Genomic DNA, 13,595 nt, shown 5'->3' with positions numbered 1-13,595 from the left:
TTTTTTGGACTGGCTTATTTCTCTAGGCATAATTTTTTAAGATATAATTCCACAGGCTCTGAGATTTGCCTTTGCCTCTCCAGAAATTATCTCTGCCCCCACTGATTTTCCCTATTATTATTACAATAGTATAGTCCTTCATAAGCAGTCAAAAATCCATCGCTCTGCTATTTAAGTGTATCCTGATGTCACAGGTACGGACAGTGGACGAGAGTCCAGCATCCTATCGTCCAGATACATTCAACATTTCATTGCGAGTCCATCTTTGATTTGGAAATAGAGATGCACACTTCTTTGTCCCTTCAGATCTGGATATGCTAGTCTCTATTACACACTTAGCCTTTAAATATAACATTTAACAAGACCAAAACAGAGTTAACATATTTAAACAAAACAAAACAAAACTTCTTACTCTGGCAGCTGAGGTGAAAGAATCAGGGCCGTGAGCTGCATTCCTTATGCCATCGGTTCCGAAGAGGGCCCGGATGCTTCCCGAAGCATCAGTACGTGCCACCCCTGAGTTTGCAGGTCCAAGTAGTCTTTTCCATTCACATATAGCATCATCTCTTAAAATCTCCATCGCGATCACGGGGCCACTTGAAATAAACTGAATCAGCTCACTATAAGACAGTTTAAAAATCAATTGATTCTTTTTTTTCTGTACATATGGACATCTCTCTTAGCAACAAGTGTACAGTTAAATTTGTGTATCATTACACAGACCTGAGTATTTGATCTAAGACTGATATTTACATGGACAGATCAAATATTCATAAATTGAGTATCATGAGGTTTCCAGTTCACTCTAAATCACTACAACCATATCAACTACTCTTGGTGGAAAAATGTTTTGTTGAATTAAGACTATTTTATTGACTGCAAACATATATTGCTTATTGTTTTCTTCCATTGCTCTAAAAATAACAGAAGGATTTGCCATTTTATTCCTATGTGGCTTGCCAGTAAATTCATATAAAGTCATATCATAAAGATTGATAAATGGTGTCATATGCTTTTCAATAAGGATTCATCTAACTATTTTTGTACAGAACTATTAGAATTTAAAGACTGACAAATAATTCACAATCAATATCTACTCAACTGGGCTGGTGACAAGGAGAGAAGAAATAAACAACCCTTCCAGAACACATTTTTTTATTGGTATAAAAGCTACTCTGAGTAAGCTACTCTGGGTAAGCTACTCTGGGTAAGCTACTCTGGGTATTCCATCCCAAAATGTTAAAGGGTTTACAGAATTCTTCATTCAAAATTCATTACCAAGTCCCAGGCTCTCACGCTATGAAAAGATGCCAGCAACACGTTTAGCCATGAAATAAATGACACCCTCCTTCCTGCAGAGGTAAGTAAGAACAAAGTAGTTCTTAAGGCAAAGCCAAGCTTCCTTCTCATCGACACGAGAGAAAAGATGGAAAGAGGCTCCTAGCTATTTCATGCCCTTCTGTGACTGTTTTAGCACACCGCCTTATCCCATACATCAGACACATGAGCTAAGTACGTTCGGTACTTAGTCACCTTGGTTCATTTTAATGAACATCTGAGAAAGAGGATGTACAAGAAATATTATAAGCGGCTTGTAGAGTTTCTGCATACACATTTTCCTAGGTCTTAGATGCCTTTGAAAACAACCTCAGTTTTACAAGAATAATACTTTGTATATGACACCAAATCGTTTATTATAGCAATTTCATTAATGAAAAATTTTTACTTGTTAGAAATATAAACTCGTGCTTGTAGTTAGCAATGTGAATATGTGCAATATCCGTTTAAATTTACACACACCCAAACAGCTGAAATATATATTCATTTTAGTTATATTTCAAAGAACAAAGTATATACCAAAGCATTTAGCTGAAATATACACATTCTACAAGCACTACTGTAAGCATACAAAGCTATTAAAATAAAGGACTTGAAAAGCACAAAGAAAATACTCAAAATTATTACTGTATTTTACTCTGTTGAAATGTAAAAGTAAAGCTAGAGTCCTTATAATTTAAACAAAGTTCCCATTTGCTTCTGGTTCAAGGATGAGTTGTAAAAATTAGGATTTAATAAAAGAACAGAGAAAACAGTTCTAGGGGCATAATCACATGCAGCGACACAATGCCATTATGACCCAGTTGACGGACAACCCATTCCACAAGTCATTACATTGTAAGAACAAATGCATATCATTTTAGTTTTCCAAAACACCTTCCTTTCTACAGCACTAATCTCCATATTAAATACCTACTTAAAAAAGGGCTTTGATTGGTGGTCTATATGAAAATCAGTTGCTTCTTTCCTACAAAATAATCAAGATAAAACAATTAGGAAAGAGTGTAAGAAAATAATTAGTACTTTGGATTACAATAATAATACAAATATTAAATTTCCTAAACATGTACATGTTATATTTAATCTATGAATTAATTAGAGATTTTCATCAAATATTCAGCCAAGCATTCACTAATATTAAAGTTTCCTGCAAGTATAAATTATACCTACATAAATATATAAAATTAAAAATGAAAATGCAGGGCCTAGTGTAGTAGCCTACTGGCTAAAGTCCTCACCTTGCATCAGCTGGGCTCCCACACTGGTGCCAGTTCTCCCAGCCACCCTGCTTCCCATCCAGCTCCCTGCTTCTGCCCTGGGAAAGCAGTGGAGGACGGCCTAAAGCCTTGGGACCCTGCACCCACGTGGGAGATCCCAAAGAGCTCTACACGTCTGGCTTCGGATCAGGGCAGCTCTGGCCATTGAGGCCACTTGGGGAGTGAACCAACGGACAGAAGATCCTCGTCTCTGTCTCTTCTCACTGCATATCTGACTTTCCAATAAAAATAAATATATATATATATATTTCTAAAAAAAGGTCTTCAAAAAGATTTTTAAAAAATGAAAACATAAAGCAGTATTTACTTTTCAACTCATGTATCATCTTTCTTCCTTTTCAGCAAAATGAAAGCATTTCAGAAACAAAAGTAATCTTTAGGCAATTAAGCATATTTGTTCTTTAAAATCCAAATGGGTTACATCAGAAAATTTAAAACTATGTTCAAATTCTTTTGATTATTATCATTGTTTATTATATTTTGACTATCTTTACATAGTTAATTAGGGTAAAAAGGCTCAAGGGCTATAGGAAAGTGGGTAAGACTATTATTTCCATATTGTTTCCTTCATGTCCAAGGGGGGTATTAAGGGAGAAAGCCCACCCAATTTCCCACCCTCCCCAGAAAGCTATGTTCAAATTCTTTTTTTTTTTTTAAGATTTATTTTTATTATTTTTTTATTGGAAAGGCGGATATACAGAGAGGAGAGACAGAGAGGAAGATCTTCCGTCCGATGATTCACTCCCCAAGTGAGCACAACGGGTCGATGCTATGCCGATCCGAAGCCAGGAGCCTCTTCCGGGTCTCCCACGCGGGTGCAGGGTCCCAAAGCTTTGGGCCGTCCTCGACTGCCTTCCTGGGCCACAGGCAGGGAGCTGGAAGGGAAGCGGGGCAGCCGGGATTAGAACCAGCGCCCATATGGGATCCCGGGCGTGCAAGGCGAGGACCTTAACCATTTGCGCCACTGTGCCGGAGGCCCTATGTTCAAATTCTTAACTTATCACTCTCTTCTAAAGATTTCAAACTCCAGAATCAATCAAGAATTTTAATTCAGTATTTACAATTTTATTTTTCAGCTCTATTTCTCCAATGGAAAGATTATATTCTTGTGTTTTTAAGAACTGCTTTATAAAATATGAATGCTAAAGAATTCTTATTGATTATTCTAGTTCATTAACTGGAAAGGGATATTTTAACTGATATCACCTAAACAAGAATAAATATGGAAGCATTCAGAATTCAGAATTAATGCTTATTCTATTTAAGGCAATTTGTGATTTACTCTTAATATTTATATGCCCACTAAATATATCTACACAGGCGATAAAAAGACAATGGACTAACAATGATTAGCTGAAATTTGTAAAAAAAAAAACTAATTTTAAGCAGATTAGGTATTTTGTTTAAAACTGTGGCATTTACTTATATGCTTTAAACTGAACTCAAGCTATGTGACAAATATATGAAAGATCTTCGGAAACTTAATAGAATCTCGTGGTTTCAATTATTATGTAGTTCCCTGATAATACGCCTCAGAAAAGAGCAGAAGACCACCCAGGTACTTGAACCCTTAACAGCCATGTAGAAGGTTCCTGCTTCAGTCTTGCCCAGTCCTGGCCATAGCTGTCATCTGGGAAGAAACAGAGCAGAGGGAAGATCCCTGTCTCTCTAACTCTGACTTTCAAATAAATAAATCATTCCTCCAGAAAAAGTTCATAGAAAATGTGCATTATAAAAATATGTCCTCATAACAATTACATAATTTCTATGACCCCTTTGAAGTGTCTTCATATATATCAATATCAAATATACATATTTTTAATAGAAACTAAAATGTTTCTTAGTAATGGACCAATCTTTATCTCTTGAGAATTAATTTAAAATGTAATATCTTTGGGGTTGTATTAGCCTGCTACAAAATAAATTTACAAAACAGGTTATAGCAGGGCCTATTCTGATTTGGCCATGAGGAGAAAGTATACATGCAGATTTAGAGAGTATAAATCATTCCTAGACTGGATGGAGAAGAAAAATCATATTTTCCTAGTTCATTACATACCCTGGTTGAACTGTTACATTTTTTTCCTTCACAACAATATACTGAAATAGTTAGATCACCTTAATTTTACACATGAAAGAATTTAGCTCATTATGTTACATAATATTTCCACTTTAAAGGCAACGGGGGGGGGGGGCGAGGATTCAAACCCAAATCTGTCTAATTAAAAATTTCTAATTGCTTGTGTTCTTTCTACCCCGAACGGCAAAAACAAACAAAACAAAACAAAATACACACACACACACACACACACACACACACACCCCTCTGGGGAGACTAAAAAGGGGCAAAACTGAATACTCACATGAGAATACATGACAAGAGTTAAAAAGCAATACTAAAATGATCAAATCTAAGTGTTTCAACAACAAAAAATCCCAAGAAAAAAATAAATCTGTAAAAAATACTTAATACATTATAAAACATGTCTGATTGTTTTAATATGGCAACTATTCCACAGTAATGTCCTTTCAACATCTAAAATTAAAACAACTATGAGAATTCATGACCACCATTCATTACCATTATTCTTATTTCCCCACTAAAAGGTTTATGAGGACAGATATTGCCAAGTAAATCACCTCTTAGATAAGCTTTTTATTGTTGGCTTGTTGTGTTATTATAACAAAACTTAGCACTCTTTCACAAGGATCCACCTATTAATTCTTTTAAGAAGTAGTCATGCATTAATTAATGTTCAAAAATATGTGTCATCGGGTGATTTTTCTTTCTTTAAACATCATAAAGTGTACACAAATCTAGATGGCCGACGTCAATCACCAAATGGGGCCTCCATCTGATGACATGGTGACAGTCAAGCATGGTAAACACAAGATTGATCAGGCTGCTTTGCATAACATGGCATACTATTTGATAAACACAGTAAAATATTTCTTCATAAGCATACTCTAAATAATAAAATATACAATGGACTAAATACATAACCAATAATGCATTCATTTGTTATTATCAAGTTTCACAGAACATGACCAGAATTGTATATGCTTTACTTTTGCACAACTAGCAGTCCTATAGGTATGTTTACAGTAACATCACCAAGATACATGAGTCATGAATCCATTTAGGACAGCTGTGACAACACCAGGCAGTTCATAACTGGATTCAGCAATTTCTTTGAATCAAGCTCCCAAAATGTTTCACAGGGAGTGCCATGGATGTAAAGCCCTGAGTGGGCTGTATCTTGGCCTTTCTCAGGGTTGTGTTTACACAATGGGCTTCAGGAATAAGGTTTTCAGTACAGTTGCTAATGAAACAGTCGGTAACCCAAGTTTCACCCCTTCTTAGTCAAAATATAACACACTGTATAGACAGCAACCATCACGGTCTACAGAAACTAGAGAAATTAAAAAAAAAAAAAACATGCTCGTGCTGCTTGCTGTAACATAATAAAATCCTTTGTCTCCATGCAGAAGGCTCTCAGCTTCTATGACGAAGTGACAGACTATTTGCTAAACAGTACACTGTGTAAATCCCAGATCCAGCAGCAGTTGGATTAATGGAAATGGAAAAGGCATTGTTAAGTTTTCTGGAAATCAAGTCTTATTATACATGCTAGGCCTCAATGAACAGGAATGGCTCAGACAAGAAAAAATCTGAGGAAGTAACAAAATTACATATATATATATATATATATAGATATATCATAAAAATTAGCTGTAGTGGAATAAAGCATGGCATATTCCAAGACATGAAACCTACAAAGTCTTTAAAATGCATGAGATTAGATGAGATTATTCAGGTGGGCCCATTTTACTAAGGATCTTAAACATCCCAACAAATGGATTGACATTTCCTCCCCCCGCCCCGAAAACAAAAGCCTTCATGAAATGGATGGTGATATGCTCAGATTTCTTTTGTGTTAGATTCATTCTGGCAGCAATATACAAAAAGAATGGAGTGTTCTGGGGGAAAAGAAATGGCTCATTAAGGAATACAAAAAAATAATAAGCCTAGAAATAGATAAAGCAGTTAGTAGACTCTTGTAACACCTTGAGAAACTGAACCAGATGCCATCAAACGCCTAAACTAAGGAAGTTGCAATAGTAATTATACAGAAGAAATGGCTCCCAGAGAAGCAGAACTACTAGGCTCAAATATCAAGTGCCTATAAGGGATGGTGGAAAAGCAGCAGAAATCCATTTTCAGATTCATAGCTTCAGAGAGAGATCATGGCTAGAGATATGTTAGGAATTCTATAATGGGCGAGGGATCTTACGTACACAGCTTGGCCTACCTGAGGCAGGGTATAAAGAAAAGAACATGTACAGAACCTAAACCGTGGAATTGTAAAATTGAGGCTGTTTTGTTAAGGTTTCTGGGGATCACACGTATCAAAGAGAAGCTGAACAACTACTGCTATCCACAGTACCAGTTCTCATAGAAACAACAATGCAACAGACCGATGGAACAGATATCCAAGCACAGATGAAAACCACTGCTCCAAAACAAACCAACAGGACAAGGAGAGCGACATAAGAACTGGAGCCAGTTCTGCCTAATTCCCACACTGCTGCCTCCACTGCCACACTGAGCCAACCGGACCATAATTGCAGGGAAAACAGCCTCTACTCCAACAGATGCCTCCCTTCCCTTTTACATCCTCTGCAGTGTCTCAAGTTTTGCTTTGCCTACTTGCTGGGAAAATTTTTACTCATTAAGTGCCCAACAGCAAGGAAAGATTATTTTGTGCCATTTCCTAAAGAAATCCAAGACAATAAGAGACAAGGTTTTCTCTATTCTGTATTTCTTTTTTTGACATTGTGAATATTTTCCTCTTCATTCCAAAGGGAGAAATACAATTTTAACAGTGTTGGATTTACTTATTTCGTGCCACAAAAGGCTAAACAGAATGAGAAGACATTTTCTATAAATAACTGCTCAGTTTTAAATTGCTAGCATTATATTTCAGGATACAGTTTTGTATGCACAGGAATTCTTCCCCTATTTTTTTCTCTGTCTGCATTTTCCCTTCCCACAGTTTCCCCCATATTCTTACAGTGATACAGCCTTTACGTTATTAGTTATAAGACTAACATCCTGCTATTTAAGCGTATGGTGACATTGTAGTTATAGGCAATGGTAGAAATTCTAGTATCACAATGTCAAGGTATATTTATAATTTTAAAAAATCTGATTAGATAGTACGGGTTGTTTTCATATGTATAGTAAGAAGAACCAATATAAACAATTCCAAATAAATCATTTCTAGAAACATCTATATTTACAGTCCTTTGGCAAACACAAATGATACAGCATCAGTTTCTTTTCATTCTTTCTTTTTTTAAAGCCATTTCCTACAGTGTTCTACCTACATATTAACATGCAACAATTATAACAGATGTTATAAAAGAAGATGTGGCTACAGAATAACTAAATGAGCCTATGTAATTTGGATACCTTCTAACTGCTTCGAGCTCAATGGTTATTTATAAATCTGATTATCTACTGTTCTTACTTTTTTTCATTTTAATAAAACTAGTATTCTTTGCCTTTCAGGTTCTTTTTTTATAAGCATAAAGCCTACAAAGACAGAAATGATTTTTATAAAAGACTTCACCCAAGTGAAATTAGTCAGGAACTTACCTTGAAAGCATCATCATTTTCAGTTTGGTTATAGTAAATCCAGATTTGTTTATTAGCTCAATTATTTCTCCAGCCTTTGACACTGCATCTGGTTTAATCAGTGCTAATGTTCTATAAAAAAAGAAAGAAGAGGTATGAAAATTTTAAAGAGTTAGCCAGTTTTAATTTATATATTCTTAGTAGAAACTTTACTAATAAACATTCCAGAAAATCAAACATCATGATTAACATCGCTTCTTAAAAAGTTATTCAAAGTAAGCTTATCAGTTCTCCTTCCTCCCCCAGCCCTAAACTAGGTAACCAATCTACAGCAACAAAACAAAAAAGTATGGGGGAAATATGTCACTTCTAATAAGTCAAAATTAGAAAACACAGGTGTTTTTCTACTTACTGAAGACACTTCATCCAAAACACTACTTTCTACGGCTGCATCGAATATATTTTAAGTTCGGTTTTGGTCTCTAACATACGAATGCATGTTACCCAGTTAGTTCATTACGATGTGGAGTAAGTGATTTCTGTGGACTATTTATTATAATATGATGATGCTCAAAATATAAATATGTATGTTGAACTATGGTAACTTTTAAAACGAAAAATATAGTAGAGCAATGCACCTAACATTTCTGAAGTCATGCAATTAACACAATCATGAAGACTCAGATATCTGGGTTATCCTCATTATTCTTTTTTTTTTTAAATATTTATTTTTATTGCAAATTCAGCTATACAGAGAGGAGAAGAGACAGAGACGAAGGTCTTCCATCCAATGATTCACTCCCCAAGTGGCCACAATGGCCAGAGCTGAGCTGATCCAAAGCCAGGAGCCAGGAGCTTCTTCCGGGTCTCAAACGCGGGTGCAGGGCCTCAAGGCTTTGTGCCATCCTTGACTGCTTTCCCAGGCCACAAGCAGGGAGCTGGATGGGATGTGGGCTGCTGGGATTAGAACCGGTGCCCATATGGGATCCCAGTGCATTCAAGGCAAGGACTTTAGCCTAGGTCTCCGTACTGGGCCCTTCCTCATTATTCTAATGAGACATCTATACCTAGGAAGGAATGTGCCTAAATTCATTAGCCACTTAATGACATCTTCACAACAAAATAAACAGCTCATGATTCCTAAGTCTGTGCTCTTTCTAACATTGCGAACAATGATATTATCAACCTTTTTGGAATGGTACATCCTCACCAATTCTTAAAGATAATATGAGCAAGTGAAGATAGAAGTGAAATGCACTGGGGCCGTGTTGTGGTGTGTGGGTGAAGGCAGCACCTGCAACGCAGGCAGCCCCTATGCGTGCTGATTCCTCATTCAGCTTTTCCTCTTGCATTTCAGCTAACTGCTTATGGAAGACAGCCCAAGGGTCTGGGTCCCTGGACACATGTTGGAAACCTCAGTGAAGCTCTGGTTTCAGCCTCGTTCAACCCTGGCTGATGAAGCCATCTGCGGAGTGAACCAGTGCATGGAACAGCTTTTTATCTTTCCTCTGTCTCTCTGTCTCTCTCTCTCGGCTCTTTAAAAATATATAAATCTTTAAAAGAAAGGTTCATTGGAGTGATTTGATTGAGATGATAAAGCATTTCTGCCACACCTGCTTCTGTACTTTCAATTACTCTGACAACACTGATATTAATTAAAGTGGTACAAAAAAGGACAAGAGTTCATTTTTTTAGAGTTTTTTCCCCAATAATGAGATAAATGCAGCTAGAGACATAAATTAAATTTCCTTACAATCAGATACAATGTATGGCTCAGTTTTAAAACTGTAAATAGCAAAAGAATTTGCTCTTTTTATTAGAAAACATACTAGATTGTCTTTTATTTGATTTTAATGAGATGAGCCACTTGTATTATTTTATAATATATGACTTTACAAAAAAATATGACTAGGGCCCAGCACAGTAGTCCTCACCTTGCACGTAGTCAGATCTCATATGGGCGCTGGTTCTAATCCCAGCAGCCCTGCTTCCCATCTAGCTCCCTGCTTGTGGCCTGGGAAAGCAGTCATGGACAACCCAAGGCTTTGGGACCCTGCACCCAAGAGGGAGACCCAGAAAAAGCTCCTAGCTCCTGGCTTTGGATCGACTCAGCTTTCGCCACTGCAGACTTGGAGAGTGAATCGGTGGATGGAAGCTCTTCTTCTCTCTCTCCTCCTCTCTGTATATCTGACTTTAAAATAAAAAATAATAAATCTTTAAAAAATACAATTAAAACTAGTCATTTCTAGATTGCATTAATTAAATAATATAAGGCATGGTAAAGACATTTGGCATAGCAGTTAAGTAAAAGTTTTGGACACTGCATCTCAATACAAAGTCCTTGAATCCATGTCTTAGCTCCACTTCTGATCCTGCTTCCTGCTATTGTATGCCTTGGGTGGCAGCAAAGATGGCTCAGATACATGGATCCCTGCCATCCATGTAAGAGACCAGAACTGCGTTCAGGCTGCAGAGATGGCCTGGTCTAGTCTTGACTTTTGGAAACATATGAGTATTGAACCTGCATTTTGAAAATCTCTCTGTGTGTCTTTCTGTCTCTCATCCTCTCTCTGTGTGTTCCAAATACATAAAATCAAGTAGTATTTAAAAAATATATATTATAATACAAACCAATGTATTAGCTTTTTATACTCCATTCTGGAGCATTTCACAAACCAAAGTTCTGAAAAACATATATAAAATGCAGTGAGGTCACCAATTTCTCTCAAGAAGAAACAATACAGAATTCCAAAACCAATATACTTTTATTTAAAAAGTATTTTCAGTTTCTATCAATGCCTACAGGAGACAACAGATGGATTACATAAGCAAGTACTCTAAATTTCTCCATCATGTTTTTATTGTTCATCAGGTAATAATTAAAATGTGTTTTGCAAGAAAATAAGAGAGTCATCAGGAATCTTATATGTGATTTGAAACAACTCAAACAACAAAAGGGGAACATAAATATATTAATAAAACCGCTATTATCTGCTGCTGTGTAAAAATCAGGCAAGGATATAGTGACTTAAAATAACACACAAGTTCTCAAAGTTCTGTAGATTGGCTGGGTGGTGGCTTAAGACAAGATAAATCATGCAGCATCTTCTCACAGGACAGTGTCTTAGCTGGGTGGCTAGTAGATGAGACAGCAAAAGTTCTACCTACAGTCCCATTTTGAAGGAATTAGACAAGGCTTATTCTCATGCAATGACTCAGAGTATAGGATAGCAGCACATGCTTTTCTTTTTTGAGACTTATTTATTTTTATTGCAAAATCAGATTTACAGAAAGGAGAGAAAAAGAAAGATTTTTCATCTGCTGGCATGCGTCTTCTACAGCCACAGCAGCGGAGGCTGAGCCAATCTGAACTCAGTCACCTCCTCTGGGTTTCTGATGAGGCTGCAGGATCCCAAGGCTTTGTGCCATCCTCCTCTGCTTTCCTGGGTTTCAAGAGGGAGCTGGTTGGGAAGTGGAGCAATCAGTACACGAACTGGCATTCTCATGGGATCCCAGCTCTTGCAAGGGGAGGATTAGTCAATGGAGGCCTTGTAAGATTACAGCACTTATCAAGGATTCCCTGAAGGCATGCTTCTTGATATTGACTTGGACAGTGCAAATTATATGATCAAGTTCACAGTCATCAAGGGCACAAGATCATGGATATCAACAGGTTTAATTCACTGTAGGTTACTGATGTAAAAAGCTAACACAGAGTTATCCTTCTTGCTATGTTAAAGTAAGTATTATACTACACAGCATGCACCACTGTAAAAAAAGTTACAAAAAATAGTATTTTATATTAAAATTTAGCAGCTGACAGAGAAAAAAAGGTTTTCCTTGCTTTTGTAAACTAAGAGAGGATACAGATATCCAAAATATAACAGTTGTTCTTCATACACCGTTAGACTCTTGGCAAAAATTACAGTGAATAAGGTTTGTAAAAAAGCTGACTGCTATAAAAACACACACTTTCGGTAATTCAAAGTTATGCTATACAATAAAGGTCTTAGATTGTGCAATGCATTGGACTCTGAATTCTCTTGATCTGAAAGAATAAACAAACTTCATAAAAGGTAAATATTTCGAAAGATATTTATATTTGGCTTAAGTTTATAAAAAATACACAAACGCAATGCTAAAGTTATTATTTCATTTATGCTTTCTTTGGAAGCACAATATGTTTTGCTTCCTCATGAAAATAGAAAAAAAAACTGTTGCATTTATGGTTTGGAACAAAATGCACTAAATTAAGGCTACGGGTTAGCAATGAGCTAAAAAATGTTTATGGTAATCTTTCCACTGAAAACTAAAACAGACGAGTAAGATTTCTTTTAAAGATGAATTGACTATATTCAATGATTTGCACCTTCTCCTAATCCAAGTTTTTCCTAGTAGTTATTGGGTAAAAGGTGAGAAGTTGGGGGGGGGGGGAGGTGGAGGAAGCATCTGGGAAAGTATGGCTGAAGTTCAGTTTGGACTTGACAGAAGCTTCCTTCCAACAGATGCCCTGGCTAATGTGGGGTCACAGGCTCCCCACTAACAGAACCAAAAGAACCAAGCCCTGAGTGGTCCAACAGCACGAGTCCCTGTCACCCTAGCAGTCCCAGAACTTTGGATTTTTAAAGTTATAGGTAGAGAGATTGCTAACGCCTCCAGCAGACGGACAGACATAAGCACGATTACTGCTGAGGAAATGAACATCATCGTGTAATTCAGACATTCTTAATTCACACTCATACACAGACTGCATAAACACATCACACAGATGTGTTATATCTACACAAACACATAGAACAACAGTCAGCACACGAAGATATTTCCGCTCTCACATAGATACACAGAACAAACTAGAATGAGGGAGAACCAGAACAAATAACATAAAACAGAGAAAGACCCACAAGTATTTCAGATACTGGAGCCATCTTACATACACTGCAAGATGACTAGCAACCTACACTTAAATCAATCATACCTGAAAGGTAAGGTCTTATCAGGCGGCAGGAAACCGTAAGCTGTAATAAATAAATACACTTGGAAAATAATCTACTAGACAGTCAATAGTGATAAAAAAATACGCACAAATGAAAATAAGCTGACAAACATGGCAGAAGTCAAGAAGAAACCAAAGGAAGAATTCCGTGCAAAATTCAGAATAAAGAACAGAAAATAAAAAAGATGCAACACACATAGGAAGTGAGCTTCAAGAATATGAGTCAAAGACATTTTCAGATGAGTATTAACTTTTGGTTTTGAGTGCCTAGACTTAAAGGAAGGTTTTTAAAAACATTGAACAAAAGATAAAGGATTCAAAATACTACCTAAGACAAATAAACATA

At 36.6% G+C, this 13,595-nt stretch overlaps 1 protein-coding gene across 1 annotated transcript in view; it reads right to left on the bottom strand.

The window, feature by feature from the left end:
* NME7 (NME/NM23 family member 7) overlaps positions 1-13,595 on the bottom strand; it is a 187,137-nt gene that overhangs the window by 113,491 nt on the left and 60,051 nt on the right. The window contains exons 4-6 of the mRNA XM_040987543.1: positions 8,278-8,388; positions 2,255-2,305; positions 413-620 (exon numbers count right to left, since the gene is read on the bottom strand). Of these exons, the coding sequence (XP_040843477.1) occupies positions 413-620; positions 2,255-2,305; positions 8,278-8,388 (370 nt within the window). The remainder of the gene's footprint in view (positions 1-412; positions 621-2,254; positions 2,306-8,277; positions 8,389-13,595) is intronic.

The sequence above is a fragment of the Ochotona curzoniae genome, unplaced genomic scaffold, assembly GCF_017591425.1.
Source record: "Ochotona curzoniae isolate NIBS_2020 unplaced genomic scaffold, NIBS_Ocur_1.0 contig_4754, whole genome shotgun sequence".
NCBI classification, from domain to species: domain Eukaryota; kingdom Metazoa; phylum Chordata; class Mammalia; order Lagomorpha; family Ochotonidae; genus Ochotona; species Ochotona curzoniae.
This window is presented reverse-complemented; position numbering and strand designations above follow the sequence as displayed.